This window comes from Scyliorhinus canicula, chromosome 22 (assembly GCF_902713615.1).
Source record: "Scyliorhinus canicula chromosome 22, sScyCan1.1, whole genome shotgun sequence".
Taxonomy (NCBI): domain Eukaryota; kingdom Metazoa; phylum Chordata; class Chondrichthyes; order Carcharhiniformes; family Scyliorhinidae; genus Scyliorhinus; species Scyliorhinus canicula.
In genome coordinates, this window is record NC_052167.1 from 1,464,892 (window position 1) to 1,481,390 (window position 16,499).

Consider the following 16,499-nt stretch of genomic DNA (forward strand, 5'->3'; position numbering starts at 1 on the left):
GGAACAGGGGTTGTCCTCCTTCGAGAAGGTTGAGGGGGGATTCGATAGAGGTGGTCTGGGCAGAGTAAACGAGGGGAAATTGCTCCCATTGATGGAAGGGTCAAGAACCAGAGGTCGGTGACTGATGGGGAATGGCGAAATGAGGAAAAACTTCTCCCACGCAGAATGCGGGTTAGGATCGGAAAGGCACTGTCTGAGAGTACGGTGGAGGCTGGTTCAATGAAGGCTCTCAGAATCATAGATTCACTGTGTCATTACAGTGCAGGAGGAGGCCAGTCGCCTCATCATGTCTGCACCGACCCGCTGAATGAGCGCCCTACTTAGGCCCAGGCTCCCCCCACGCCCAGATCATGGCCAATCCACCTAAACAAATCGCTGGGGGAAGGAATGTTGAGTTGCTCTGGCAGAGAGCTGCCACAGACATGACGGGCTGAATGGCCTCCTCCCGCTCTGCAGTCATCCTGTGGTCCGACTGAAAAGCGGCACCGCCATAAAACCTGCAATTTGTGGGCTGCAGGCAAAGCAACACTCACTCCAAACTAACTCCTACTGTCCCGGCTCTATACCAAAGAATAATACAGCACAGGAACAGGCCCTTCGATCCTCCAAGTCTATACCGGCCATATACCACCCTTGGCCAAAGCACTCAGCACTTTCTTGTGCCGTATCCCTCTGTACCCATCCTTACCCATGTGTTTGTCAAGAGGACTTTCAAATGCCGTTAATGTATCAGCTTCAACAACCTCCCCTGGCAGCGCATACCAGGCACTCGCCACCCTCTGCGTGAAACACCTTAGAGAAATCATAGAGAAATACAGCACAGAACAGGCCCTTCGGACCACGAGGTTGTGCCGAAACTTTGTCCATAGAATTTTGGACACTAAGGGCAAATTATCATGGCCAATCCACCCAACCTGCACATCTTTGGACTGTGGGAGGAAACCGGAGCACCCGGAGGAAACCCACGCAGTCATGGGGAGGATGTGCAGACTCCGCACAGACAGTGACCCAAGCCGAAATCGAACCTGGGAACCTGGAGCTGTGAAGCAATTGTGCTATCCACAATGCTACCGTGCTGCCCTTAAGAACAAATTAATCTACACTCCATTATTCTCCCATAATCTATGTACCTATCCAATAGCCGCTTGAAGGTCCCTAACGTTCCCAACTCAACTATTTCCACAGGCAGTGCATTCCATGCCCCCACTACTCTCTGGGTAAAGAACCGACCTCTGACATCCTCCCTATATCTTCCACCATTTACTTTAAATTTATGTCCCCTTGTAATGGTTTGTTCCACCCGGGGGAAAAAGTCTCTGACTGTCTACTCTATCTATTCCCCTGATCATTTTATAAACCTCTATCAAGTCGCCCCCTCATCCTTCTCCGTTCTAATGAGAAAAGGCCTAGCACCCTCAACCTTTCCTCGTAAGACCTACTCTCCATTCCAGGCAACATCCTGGTAAATCTCCTTTGCACCTTTTCCAAAGCTTCCACATCCTTCCTAAAATGAGGTGACCAGAACTGCACACAGTACTCCAAATGTGGCCTTACCAAGGTTTTGTACAGCTGCATCATCACCTCAAGGCTCTTAAATTCAATCCCTCTGCTAATGAACGCTAACACACCATAGGCCTTCTTCACAGCTCTATCCACTTGAGTGGCAACTTTTAAAGAACTATGAACATAGACCCCAAGATCTCTGTGCTCCTCCACATTGCCAAGAACTCTACCATTAACCCTGTATTCCGCATTCATATTTGGCCTTCCAAAATGGACAACCTCACACTTGTCAGGGTTAAACTCCATCTGCCACTTCTCAGCCCAGCTCTGCATCCTATCTATGTCTCTTTGCAGCCGACAACAGCCCTCCTCACTATCCGCAACTCCACCAATCTTCATATAATCTTCAAATTTACTGAGCCACCCTTCAACTCCCTCATCCAAGTCATTAATGAAAATCACAAACAGCAGAGGACCCAGAACTGACCCCTGCGGTACGCCACTGGTAACTGGGCTCCAGGCTGAATATTTGCCATCCACCACCACTCTCTGACTTCTATCGGTTAGCCAGTTCGTTATCCAACTGGCTAAATTTCCCACTATCCCATGCCTCCTTACTTTCTGCATAAGCCTACCATGGGGAACCTTATCAAATGCCTTACTAAAATCCATGTACACTACATCCACTGCTTTACCTTCATCCACATGCTTGGTCACCTCCTCAAAGAATTCAATAAGACTTGTAAGGCAAGACCTACCCCTCACAAATCCGTGCTGACTATCCCTAATCAAGCAATGCCTTTCCAGATGCTCAGAAATCCTATCCCTCAATACCCTTTCCATTACTTTGCCTACCACCGAAGTAAGACTAACTGGCCTGTAATTCCCAGGGTTATCCCTATTCCCTTTTTTGAACAGGGGCATGACATTCGCCACTCTCCAATCCCCTGGTACCACCTTCTCGCACATCTCCTCTAAACTTTGCCCCACAAACCTTAAACTTGTGCCCCTGGTGACTGACCCCTCCACTCTGGGAAAGAGTGCCTGCCCATCCACTCTATCCATGCCCCTTATAATCCTGTAGACCCGTCAACCTCCGTCGTTCTAATGAAAACAGTCCGAGTCTATTCAGCCTCTCCGCATAGCTAACACCCTCCAGACCAGGCAGCATCCTGGTAAACCTCCTCTGCACCCTCTCCAAAGCCTCCACATCCTTCTGGTAGTGTGGCGACCAGAATTGGGCGCAATATTCCAAGTGCAGCCTTACCAAGGTTCTATACAACTGTAGCATGACTTGCCAGCTTTTATTACTCGATGCCCTGTCCAATGAAGGCAGGCATTCCGTCTGCTTTCTTAACTACCTTGTCCACTTGTGTTGCCACTTTTCAAAGATCTGTGGAGCTGCACACCCAGATCTCTCTGACTTTCTAAATGCCCAAGAGTTTTGCATTGACAGTATATTTCTCCTATGTTCGACCTATCATTTTCATAGCTGGAATAATACCTCCACGTCAACTGAAGAAACATCTTCTCTTAAATATCTCAATCCAATCAGTTACAGAAGCATTTAGCTCCACTGTATATTGTTTGCATAACCACTCTATGAGGAAGTTGTAGAGAACAATGGTACGGCTGCATATGGAGCAGATTGCTGGAAGTGACTGTGATAGAATTCACACACTATTTATATTCAGTAACTACCTCCCACCCACTGTATTTTGCAGGGGAAATAAGTCTGCTTTGATCAGGAGATGTTGCTGTAGTTCCGGCCATAACTTCTGTTTGCTATTGTTGACGAGATGACGTTTAATGTCATACGTCCACCCCTATCCCCATCTCATTGACTCAGTAGCGTGGATGCTCACTTTCATCTTTTTTTTAAAAACTTCCTCCATCACAAACTAACCAGGATTGACGTAAATGCAATCTGACACTGGCGAGTAGTGACACGCAGGCACTAGTGGCAATCCTGCTTGCAGACACAGACAGTGTGGTGTTCGCATCAATATGCCACAAAAGGCTGAATTTCTTTTCGATGCAATGAAGACAAGTGATTAATACGCCGGGCCAGAATCATCCCACAGAGAGAAAGGTGGCCAGATTCACCATGTTAAAACCAGAAAACCAGAACAAGTGCAAGATTAAGCTGTGCAGTTTTAGCGCCTCACCTGATCATCTGAAGGACTTCGATCCAGAAAATGAGAGTGGTTAGTGCCGCATCGGAGGTAGGGTCAGATGTTTCAGTTCTAATATGAAACTTAAACCTCCGGCTTCTAACCCTGTAAGTCAGGGTGTGACCAAGCGGGCCCAGCAGAACTCATAAAGCCTTTGGACTGTGTTTTGGACTGTGTTTTGGACTGTGTTTCGTGCAGCCATAGAGCATGAAATAATTTTTAATAAGTTGCGGTCCAGCAAAATAAACGGTCATGATTTATTGTGTATGATCATTTGATTTGATGGATCACTCTGAAGGCCTCAAACACTATTGTCGACTCGTCCTCTCGCTCGACTACAGACAGTAGCTAGAAAAATCTCCTTCCCAAATATCAAACTGGCTGAACAATTGTGATTCCTCACCCTCCACCTACCGCAATGCTGGAGGATTTGGATACAAAGTTCTTCAACCATCGCAGAAACCCTTGCTCTGTGTACACATGCTTGCAGTGCCCAAAGTTAGTGATCAGGAGTAAAACGCTTCTCGGTGAAGCTCAGTACAGTCCTCCAGACAAATGTTTTCCAGGGAACAGTCCAATAGGAGCTCACCAAGCCCAAAACAACTGCTCTGTGACAACATAGCTTCAGAACATTTGGCATCAGTGGGTTTGACTCCAAAAGAGCATGTAACAATGAAATGAAATGAAAATCGCTTATTGTCACGAGTAGGCTTCAATGAAGTTACTGTGAAAAGCCCCTAGTCGCCACATTCCGGCGCCTGTCCGGGGAGGCTGGTACGGGAATCGAACCGTGCTGCTGGCCTGCTTGGTCTGCTTTAAAGCCAGCGATTTAGCTCAGTGAGCTATACCAGCCCCTATGCATATTGTAAGGAATAAAAAGGGTTAATAATATGATAACACTGCTCACCACCAGATGAAGATAAGGAGCAGTCAAATAAATATCATGTGAGTCCAGGGATTCTGGGAGAAGGTGTTTACGCGTAAGATAGATTAGTTGCATAGTGTAGGGTTTTGTAGTTGGAGATATTGTACAGTTTTATTTAACAACTTATTCCTTGTTGACTGGTTAGAATCTTAATTTAGTACTATAAAGAAATCAGCTTTGTTCAATAACTCAGCTCGGGTTTGTTAACACTACCTTCTCAAGACATCCTGATAGACGCAGCTGAGAACATCCCAGAGCAGGGCCCAGGTTACTGTTCAGTCCTCAAAAAGAGCTTCAACTCCGCAAATACATCCATCAATGTATCCTTGCCTGGACTGAAGTCTGCACTGGAGACAGTGATGAGTAGGGTCAACTGATGGACATCATCATAAGTTTGAAATGCCGGTTTAAAGTGTCCAAATGCTTCTCAAAGGATTCCCAGTGTTTGATAAAATGAAAATGAAAATCGCTTATTGTCACGAGTAGGCTTCAAATGAAGTTACTATGAAAAGCCCCTAGTCGCCACATTCCGGCGCCTGTTCGGGGAGGCTGGTACGGAAATCACTTTCAATGTGAAGAAGTGTCATGTACATAGAAAATAGAAGTAGGAGGAGGCCATTCGGCCCTTCGAGCCTGCTTCGCCATTCATTATGATCATGGCTGATCATCAAGTTCAGTACCCTGACCCCGCCTTACCCACCCCCATATCCCTCGATACCACCCCCAATTTGAAATTTTATTAATTCCAGTCTACGTCCCTCTGTCCGACACTCATCGATTTATAATATGATGCGCGTGACCTGAACAAGGAACATTCCTCACACTTCCACTCTGGCTCTGAGGATTCTGAAAGGCTGGGATGCGATCTGCAGACTTTGCCACAGATGGAGCAGGCGGTGAGGGAAGGAATGTGTGGATGGGTTGCGAGGAGGCTTGTGCGTTCCCTCGGCTACCTCACCTCTGCGCGTACTCCCGAGCGAGCCTGCGCCATTTCAGTGGGTCACCCAGCCAGAGTCGCGCAGCAGTAGACTGGGTTTACAAAATAATCTTCAGTTATCTTGCACCCAGAATTCCATCAGTACGGTTTGCAACTTGGAAACTTGTCGTCCGATTCCCCAATTTGTCCGTTTTCGTAAACTTGTGCAAGATCGGTGGTCAAAATTTGCCAGGAGCCACCTCTTTTGACAAAACCGATCACATCACCTTCTTTACAGTCAATCGCATTGCTGAGTACACATCTGTAGGCCAGACCAGGTAAGGACGGCTGATTTCTTTCCCTAAAGGGCATTAGTGATCCAGATGGATTTTCACAACAATTGATGGCATTGTCACGGTCACCATTGCGGATATTAGATTTGATTCCAGATTTTAGGAATTAAATTTGAATTCCTCCAGCTGCCGTGGTGGGATTTGAACCCATGCCCCCAGAGCATTAGTGGTGGGCCTCTGGATTACTGGTCCACTGACACTACCAATCTGCCACTGAATCCCCACGTCAACATGTTGTCATGTGAGAGTACCTTTAAGAAATGGGTGTTTATAAATGGGTGTGTATATAAGTATTGGTAGTGAGAGTACTTTAAGAAATGGGTGTTTATTACTACAGTGGTGTCAGAGAGTGGGTGGAGCTGGGCCGTCTGTCAGCTTTTTACTTTCATTTTAGGCTGTTTGCTGCAGGGTGTGTTTTAGTTTCGTTTTCAGAGCTGGATAGCTGCAGTCACAGCCAGAAGGTGTATGAATCTCTCCCTGTAATCTAAAGACTGTAAATCGATCCTGGTGATTTAAAACTAATAACAGTAGTGACTTTAACCTTATGTGCTTCAGATAAAAGGTGTTTTAAGTCTTATGGATGTTAAAAGGAAAACTTAGTGTTGTATTCTTTGGGGGTTGAATTTGAATTAATGGTTGCTAAGATGTTCACTGTATGTAAACGTTAACTTGAGTTCGTAGAATAAATATTGTTTTGCTTTAAAAAATACTTTTCCATTTCTGCTGTACCACACCTGTAGAGTGGGCCGTGTGCTCCCCATACCACAATCTATTAAAAGTTGTGGGTCAGGTGAACTCCATGATACACTTTGGGGTTCTCCAACCCCTGGCCCAATACAATGTTAATATGCAGCAGAACTGCAGGAATACTGTCCTCCAATAGGTTTTTTTCTGCTTCTGAGCAGCATGTTATGAAAGATTCTGGTCCATGGCTGATGGGTTAATGACACTGGCCATAATCTAAGTGTGCTCAGCAGTAAAACAAGGTACATGGGGACATCCTCTACATTTAGGGAAGTATGACAGAGGTTCACAGCAACCCGGTCCTCCTCCAACTGGTCGGGCTACATGATTGTGGAGAGAGAATAAAACACAAGAATAGTCCTTGCCTACATAAGCAGCTACTGGCCAAGACTTCTGGGCAGATTAATGCATCCCAATACGTTCCACCCGAGCAGTTCGACCTTCATCGTGACTATTGACCGAAGAGTTTCTTTCCTATACTGAAAGAGGAGATTACTTTCCACAAGATCTGGTGTGCAGTCAAATACAACAAGAGTGCAATTACCCTCTGCATGTTGTTACACAACCAATCCCCCCACAATCAACATCCTGGGGGTTACCATTGATCAGAAACTGAACTGGACCAGCCATATTAATACTGTGGCTACCAGGGCAGATCAAAGGTTAGGAATCCTATGGCAAGTAACACACCTCTCTCAGAGTGTGAGGGACAGAGGGGGGTTTGCACTGAGGGAACACATGATATGGAATTTTGTTTTTAAAAGCAAAGAAATGGGGGTATAAGATGGGAAAGCTCGGTTTAGTAAAAAGGCAGATATGTCAGAAGCACCATCTTCAAAGGTGGCATCATCACAACAGATTGTCAGAGGCGGAGAAGCTGGGAGAATGGGATGGAATCATTACCAGGGAGCGGGCTGTGAGGAGCTGTAGTCTAAGTTGCTGTGTGAATCGCTGGGTTCTAATGAATATTGGTGGTCAGTCTATCACTGGATATGGAGACATATTACCTCCCCCGAGTCAGCATTCCACATGAACCGCTCCCTCTGTGATACCCTGGAGCACTCCTCCCGCAACACGCCCAACGCAATCGCAGAAGGTGCAACACCTGTCCCACCTCCTTGCTCAAGACCCCGAACACTCCTTTCGGGTTATGCAGCGCTTCCCTTGCAATTCCTTCAATTTGGTTTATTAATGTCCCTGCTCCCAATGTGGGTCTCCTGTACACTGGGGAGGCTAAACGCAGACGAGGCAAACGCCTTGCGGAATACCTTCGCTCAGTCCACAAGCATGACTCCAGCCTTCCTGTTGCGTGCCATTTTAACTCAGCACCTTGTTCTCATGCCCGCATGTCCATCCTTGGCCTGCTGCAACGCTCCAGTGAAGACCAACGCAAACTGGAGGGGCAGCCCCTCCGCTTACAATTGGCGTGTCACAGCCACCAGGGTTCAACTTTGACCTTTCTCCTTCATCTTAAACCCCCCCTCCTTCCTTCGCTTTAAGAATATTCCACACAGGTATTGTCTCAACGCAAACACCCCCTCACACTAGGCCATCTGTCGTTTATTCTTAAAAGTTGCTATTTTCTGTCGCAGTTTCTTTTGCTTTAACACATCCTCCCTCCTTTCAGTTCCGACTAAGGGGCCATGACTCAAAACGTTAACCGTTTCTCCCCTGATAGACGCTGGCAGGCCTACTAAGTTTTTCCAGCATCCTCAATTCAAATTCCAGCATCCACAGTATTTTTCTCATTTTGCTGCTCTGGGACCATGGGTTCAGATCGCAGCCCAGCTGCTGGTGGAACTTAAAATCAATTGCAAAGCAAAAACCTGGAATTAAAAGCTCGTCTCAGGAATGGAACTGTCAAGTCATCGATTGTCGCAAGAACCCAAATGGTTCCCTGATGCCCTTTATGGAAGGAAATCTGCCTCCCTTACCTGGCCTGGCCTAAATATGACTCCAGACCCACAGCAATTGGTTGACTCTTAACTTCTCTCCCAAAAGGCAGAGCAGGGCCGCTCAGCTCAAAGAACATGAAATGAAAATGAAAATCGCTTATTGTCACGAGTAGGCTTCAATGAAGTTACTGTGAAAAGCCCCTACATTCCGGCGCCTGTTCGGGGAGGCTGGTATGGGAATCGAACCGTGCTGCTGGCCTGCCTTGGTCTGCTTTAAAAGCTAGCGATTTAGCCAAGTGAGCTAAACCAGCCCCCATTAGAGGTGGACATAAAATGCTGGCCTCGTCTGCAATGTTCACACCAAAGTGCAGAAGGAGGCCGTTCGGCCCATCAGGTTTGCACCGTCCCTCCGAAAGAGCACCCCCATCTAGGCCACTCCCCCTCCGGGTAGCACAGTGGTTAGCACTATTGCTTCACAGCGCCAGGGTCCCACGTTCGATTCCCAGCTTGGGTCACTGTCTGTGCGGAGTCTGCACGCTCTCCCCATGTCTGCGTGGGTTTCCTCCGGGTGCTCCGGTTTCCTCCCACAAGTTCAGAAAGACGTGCTTGTTAGGTGAATTGGACATTCCGAATTCTCCCTCTGTGTACCTGAACAGGCACCGGAATGTGGCGACTAGGGGCTTTTCACAGTAACTCCATTGCAGTGTTAATGTAAGCCTACTTGTGATAATAAAGAATATTATTATCCCGATAACCCTGTCTAACCATTGGACATTAAGGGGCAATTTAACATAGACAATCCATCTAACCTGCACATCTTAGGACTGTGGGAGGAAACCGGAGCACCCGGAGGAAACCCATGCAGACACGGGGAGGACGTGCAGACTCCGCACAGTCACCCAAGGCTGGCATTGAACCCTGGTCCCTGGTGCTGCGAGGCAGCAGTGCTAACCAATGTCCCACCCATGAACCATTTTTTAAAAACATCTGAATCATGGAGTCTTTCAGATTTCCAGAATTTGCGGTTTTTTTGCTTATTATTTGTGGAGCAGTTGACTTCTTAGGGCAATCTCATAGTTTTTGGCAGCTTTTAAAAATCTGAAACAAAATTCCCAGCAGTCATGGTGGAATTTCAATTTCGCCCGGGTTTCTCTTGCTCACTCGTCGATACATTTAATCGCCATGTATCACTCTCCAATGTATCCATCATTGTCAATGGACCGAATGGCATTCTTCTGCACCGCAACGACTCTACGGCCTGGAAACAGGAACTGCCATCCAAACTCCATGCCCTTCTGTAGCTCTTCAATCTCTAGTACAGGAGTTCCACGAGCTCAAGGAAGAGGGTACGTGAGATACCACTGGTTTGCTTATGTCGCCTGCACACACTCGGACCAATTGGCCTTCTGATTGTGGATGCACCCCACCAACTTGCAGCAGCGTCGAGAATAGATCTTCTCAAACCCACCAGTCAATGAAATTCAACAAAAGGATAAAGAGGCAGCGTAATAAACCCTTCCACCCAAGACGGTGCATGCCCCAAACGCCTTGGTCTCCTCGGAAGGGTCTCCGCGCCTTTGAACAGCAAAATCCTCCCCCCTCAACCAACAGTTTGAAAACATACTTCGAATCTCGTCTAAATCATCAGTAAAATTTGCATTTGGCTCTCAAGTTTTTAAATATGCTCTTTGTGCCAGGCACCATAGGGAGTGCTAAAGGTTCCTGTTAAACTGAAGATAACTGACTGACTAGAAATTCTGAGGCACGGTGCCAACCAGAATTGGCAGATAACTCGAGACCAGCATTGTCAGCTCACATTTCGCTCTCTTAGTGGTTTGAATCAAGCTGCTCGGAGGCAGGAGTGGGCTATCAGCACAAACACAGCATTGTAACAATGCAGGGTCTCTGGAACCCGGCTGCAGAACCAATTTCAGAACAACACATTTTTTAAAAATACCTACAAATTATACACCTCAGAACAATAAACGTCCAGAACCCCAGTGGGCATCTTCCCAATAAATCAGTTCCAGAATCAGAAATCCAATGAGATGCCTCACCTTATTCCAAGGGACTAATCGGATTTTACAGCCAGTGCTGTTTCAGGTTAGTAAGAGATAAACTATTTTATTGGAACCAATCTGCAATGTACAATCGCTGTGACATTTCCCCCCTCCACAAAAAAAAAACAATGATGTCCGATGGACTTCCCACCCCCCAAAAAAGAAAACCCCTAGCCGAGGGCCAAAGTGGAAGACATGGACATCAAGCAAAGTCAGGGTCAACCCGGGTTAGATTCTGGCCTTTGGGTGACTGTGTGGAGTTTGCACGTTCTCCCGTATCTGCGTGGCTTTCCTCCGGGTGCTCCCAAAGTCCAACGATGTGCAGGTTGGATGGATTGACCATGATCATTGCACAGGTTTACGGGAATAGGACAGGGGAATGGACCGAGGTAGGGTACTCTTTTGGAGGGTGGGTGCAGACTGGATGGGCCAAATGGCCCCCTTTGGCACTATTGGGATTCTATGCTCTATAATGGTAATGTTTAATAATCCAGAGGCCGAGGCCGATAGTCTGGGGGACATGGGTTCAAATCCCACCACAACAGCTGATGGAAAGCGAGTCGCAGAAACGGCGACCATGAAACTTTCAACAATTGTTGCAAAGATCCATCTGGTTCTCCAATGTCCTTTAGGAACATTACCTGGTGTGCCCAGTGTGTGACTCCAGACCCAGAGCAATGTGGTTGGCTCTCAACTATCCTCGGAATGTTCAGTTTAAGCACAATCAAGGACGGGGCAATAAATGATGACACTGGAAGGAAATCTGCAATGGATGTTCTTGGAGATTCTGAAAGGGTTTGATAGGGTAAAAGTGTTAGTGTTTTACTGACTTGTTGGGTAGACCAGAACATGGTTCGCAAACAGAGGTAGGAACTAATAACTCCAACAGGAAATTCAGGAGCAACATCTTTACCCAATGTGTGGTTTAGAATGTAGATCTTGCTACCACACAGGGCAGTTGATTTGATAAGCACAGGATCAGAGGATGGTTTACAGGACACAAGGAAGCTAGTCGGCCCATCATGTCCATGCCAGCTCTCTGCAAGCGCAACCCCCTCCCCTCTTTTCCCGTAGAAGTGCAAATTCTCTCTTCAGGTGCTGATCCACAAATCCTCGTTGAAAGCCTCAGTTGAATCTTCCTCAGCACCCTCTCGGGCAGCGCAATCCAGATCCTACAAGTTGTTTTTAATCATTCGCCTTCAATTAGTGTCCATCCTGATGTAAATGGGAACAGTTTCTCCCCATAACCTCTGTCCCATATCCCTCCTGATGTTGAACGCCTCTTATCAAATCTCCTCTCCACCTTCTCTTTGGAGAACAACCCCAGTTTCTCCAATTGATCCAACTAACTGAAGTCTCTCATCCAAGAATCGGAGCAGGGCTGGACCAGATGGCCTGTCGAGCCTGCTCCGCCATTCCAAACGATCATGGCTTATCTTGGATTTCAAGTCCACTTTCTTTCCCGTTCCCGATTTCCTTCGATCCCCGAGACACCGAAAATCAGCCTATCCCTGCCTTCGACGTATTCAACGATGGAGAGCCCACAATCCTCTGCAGCAGAGAACACCAAGGATTCACAACCCTGAAAGCATTCTTGTATACCTTCTCTCTTTCTCTCTCTTCCTCCCCCCCCCCTTGGAAGTGGACACAATATTCCAATGTTTTATAAAACGATCATAAATTCATCATTGGTTCCTTGCTTTTGTGCCCTGTCTCGATTTGACAAGTCCCAGGATTCTGTATGCTTTGAAAACAACTTTCACAACCTACCCTGCCACCATCAACACACATATCCCAAGGTCCCTGTGCTCCTACACCCTCTTTGGAACGGTATCCTCCATTTCATGTTGCAGCTCCTCCTTCCTCCAATCAAAACGTATCCCTTCATACTACTCCGCATTAGATTTTATTTGCCACTTGTCTGCCCAGTCCACCAGCTTTAAGGTTCCTTGGAGCCTGGAACTAACCTGAGGAAGGAGTTACACTCCGAAAGCTAGTGACTCCAAACAAACCTGCTGGACTTTAACCTGTTGTAAGATCTCTTACTGTGCCCACCCCAGATCAAAGTCAGCATCTCCACATTCTGGGATAGTGAATTTGCATGATCAGCCATGACATTATTGAATGATGGCTCAGGATTGAAGGGCTGAATGGCCTATTCCTGCACCTATTTTCTATGTTTCTACACAGTTAACAGAACAGATGCTGTTGAGCAGGTACTAGATAAACACATGAGGGAGAAAAGGGTAGGAAGTGATGTTGGTAGGGCAAGATGAAGGGGGATACGGATACGGCGCCAACAGAGAGAAGTTGGGCCGAATGGTCTGATTCTCCATCGTTCATCCCACATTTACACCCGAGAGGAAGTGAGCTCAACTGTAGTATCTCAGGTGTCGCCTCAGTGGAGGACAAATGAGAGACAGCTTCCAGGGCTGTGATCCAACTTTAAAGAGGGTGTGCCCATCAAACAGGGATCAGCGTTGAAAAGTTGCTGACGGCTTATTCTACAACAATCACCCCAAGGTCACTCCCGTAATGCAGGCAGCCACACTGCTGTGGCTACCCAACTGCAATTATTGCTTCATTATCCCTACTCAGTCTCCAATTACATGCACAGTCCCCACAGACCCAGTCGAGACTTGAAGATCCTCTAACTGTTTACATACAGCAACAACTTGGATTTATATAGCACCTTTAAAAGGCAGCAAAATGCCTCAAGGCGCTTCACAGAAGCACTGACAAAATTTGTTAACGAGCCACATAAGGAAAATTTGAAAACAGGCAACCAAAAGACTGGCCAAAGAAGTGGATTTAAGTTCAAGTATGGAAATCCATATACATGAATGCCACCATTCATTGTCATCTAAAGATAGCCACCTAACTGAAGTGTCTCAAGGAACAAACAAAGAACAATGAAAAGTACAGCACAGGAACAGGCCCTTCGGCCCTCCAAGCCTGCACCGACCATGCTGCCCGTCTAAATTAAAATCTTTTACACTTCCGGGGTCCGTATCCCTCTATTCATGTATTTGTCAAGATCCCCCTTAAACGTCACTATCGTCCCTGCTTCCACCACCTCCTCCGGCAGCGAGTTCCAGCCACCCACTACCCGCTGTGTAAAAAAACGTGCCTCGTACATCTCTAAATCCTGCCGCTCGCACCTTAAACCTATGCCCCCTAGTAATTGACCCCTCTACCCTGGGAAAAAGTCTCCGACTATGCCCCTCATAATTTTGTAGACCTCTTATCAGGTCCCCCCTCAACCTCCGTCTTTCCAGTGGGAATAAACCAAGTTTATTCAACCTCTCCTCACAGCTAATGCCCTCCAAACCAGGCAACATCCTGGTAAATCTCTTCTGCACCCTCTCTAAAGCCTCCACATCCTTCTGGTAGTGTGGCGACCAGAATTGAACACTATACTCCAATTGTGGCCTAACTAAGGTTCTATACAGCTGCAACATGACTTGCCAATTTTTATACTCAATGCCCCAGCCAATGAAGGCAAGCATGCCATATGCCATCTTGACTATCTTCTCCACCTGTGTTGCCCCTTTCAGTGACCCGTGCACCTGTACACCTAGATATCTCTGACTGTCAATACTCTTGAGGGTTCTACCATTCACTGTATATTCCCTACCTGTATTAGACCTTCCAAAATGCATTACTTCACATTTGTACGGATTAAATCCATCTGCCATCTCTCCGCCCAAGTCTCCAAACGATCTAAATCCTGCTGTATCCTCTGACAGTCCTCATCGCTATCCGCAATTCCACCTACCTTTGTGTCGTCTGCAAACTTACTAATCAGACCAGTTACATTTTCCTCCAAATCATTTATATATACTACGAAGAGCAAAGGTCCCAGCACTGATCCCTGCAGAACACCACTAGTCACAGCCCTCCAATCGGAAAAGCACCCTTCCATTCCTTCTCTCTGCCTTCTATGACCTAGCCAGTTCTGTATCCACCTTGCAAGCTCACCCCTGATCCCATGGGACTTCACCTTTTGTACCAGTCTGCTATGAGGGACCTTGTCAAAGGCCTTACTGAAGTCCATATAGACAACATCCACTGCCCTACCTGCAGCAACCTCGAAAAAACTATCTAGTTAGTGAGACATGACCTCCCCTTCACAAAACCGTGCTGCCTCTCGGTCATACGTCCATTTGCTTCCAAACGGGAGTAGATCTTGTCTCAAAGAATTTTCTCCAGTGATTTCCCGAACACTGACTCAAGGCTCACCGGCCTGTAGTTCCCTGGATTATCCTTGCTACCTTCTTAAAATACTCAAACCTGGGTGCCCAGGTGATTTACCAGACCAGTGACATTACCACTACACACCATCTCATTCAAGAATAGGAGCAGGAGTAGACCAGGTGGCCTGTCAATCCTGCACCGCCATTCTAAATGATCTGTGCGTGTGAGCGCGCACGCGCACACACGTGCTGCAAGAATCGCGCATGTTCGCCGCCTTATTACCTGATGTCTTCCTCATTCTCAGGGAAACTCCAGAAGGCAATGCGAAGCTGCAACTGCTCGGGTACTGGTGGGTAAACCTTCTCGACCACTTCAAAGGGAATGTGAAGAGCGACTTGCTTGGCTGACAGTTCTACCAGAGGGGTAACCTGGCCATCTGTGAACACAAAATAAAAGATAATAATTATTAGGGCAACAACAACAACAAGTCGGATTGCCAATATCATAAGGCCCTCGAACAGGAGCATCAAACTAAATTTCACACCAAGCCACGTTAGGAGTCCATGTGACAAACAGCTTGATCAAAGAGGACAATCCTCAGAAGTTTCTCAAGAGGAGTGGGCGATACAGGAGAGTTTCAGCGAGGGATTTCCTGAGCGAAGGATATTGGCAGCTGAGTGAGCTGATTAAAATCGGGGATTCGCGAGAGGCACAAATAAAATCTGGTTTCTTTCAGTACATTGTCAGGCTCCCAGTCAGTTTTACACAGTAGGTTCCATTACTTTTAATTTTGGTCACACTCACAAAACATAAAGTGCCTTTAATTACAAAGATTTCAGAGTTGTGAAATACTTACTTGGAACACATACCGATAAGTAACCCATTAACCTCTAATCTCACCTCTAATCTCACCTTTGGAGGAGCTGATCTGTTACTTGTTCATCTCAATACATTGATGCAACAGAGTCCGGGAGCTGAACGATGAGTAATAAACCCTCCTAAACAGCCCCATTATGGCAAATGCACTGAGGTGGATGGTTGCGACTGTTTACACGGCGTTAAGCGCACAGAACACAGTGAAATCATATTTATATGCACAAATTAAAACGCAACGAGACAACCCATAAACAGGGACGGCTGATTGGCAAATGACCAACCTAATCTGTACGTGACAATCGTTCCAGTGCACTGGCTCTCCATATGAGCATCATGGCATAGTGCCACCCGCCTGCCTAATCCCTCTTACCCATGCACATTGTAAGTAACCATCTAATGCCCTCTTGAATGCCTCGATTGAATCTGCCCCCACCACACTTCCAGCCAGTGCACCCCAACCCCTCATGACCACAGAGAAAAGACACAAGGACAGGGAACAACAAGTCTTTCGCTCTTGGAGGCTGTAGTAGATGATGTTTGAACTCTATCTCAACTCAAGTGTGTCTACCAGCATCGACTCCAAGCTCATTAATACTTATCATTCAGAACTTTTGGGAGTTGATGGAAGGTTGAGCATTATTGGCAAGTCCTCTGCGGCAACGGCTGAGGATCTAGTTACACAAACAATCCAACCGCGTGCACACGTGGTGCCAAATGTAAGTGACTGCTGGTAAAATCGTCTATTTGGAAGCTCCGTGCAGTGCTCACAACCAATGTTTTCCAGCAAACAGTCCAACTGGAGCTCACCCAGCCCAAAACAGCTGCCCTGTTACTGCATCAGAATAGATTTCAAAAC

At 46.8% G+C, this 16,499-nt stretch overlaps 1 protein-coding gene across 3 annotated transcripts in view; it reads right to left on the reverse strand.

Annotated features, from left to right (window-relative positions):
- zswim8 (zinc finger, SWIM-type containing 8) overlaps window positions 1-16,499 on the reverse strand; it is a 197,350-nt gene that overhangs the window by 149,709 nt on the left and 31,142 nt on the right. For all 3 annotated transcript variants that reach the window (XM_038782798.1, XM_038782796.1, XM_038782797.1), the window contains exon 3: window positions 15,050-15,203. In XM_038782798.1, coding sequence (XP_038638726.1) covers window positions 15,050-15,203 — 154 coding nt within the window. The remainder of the gene's footprint in view (window positions 1-15,049; window positions 15,204-16,499) is intronic.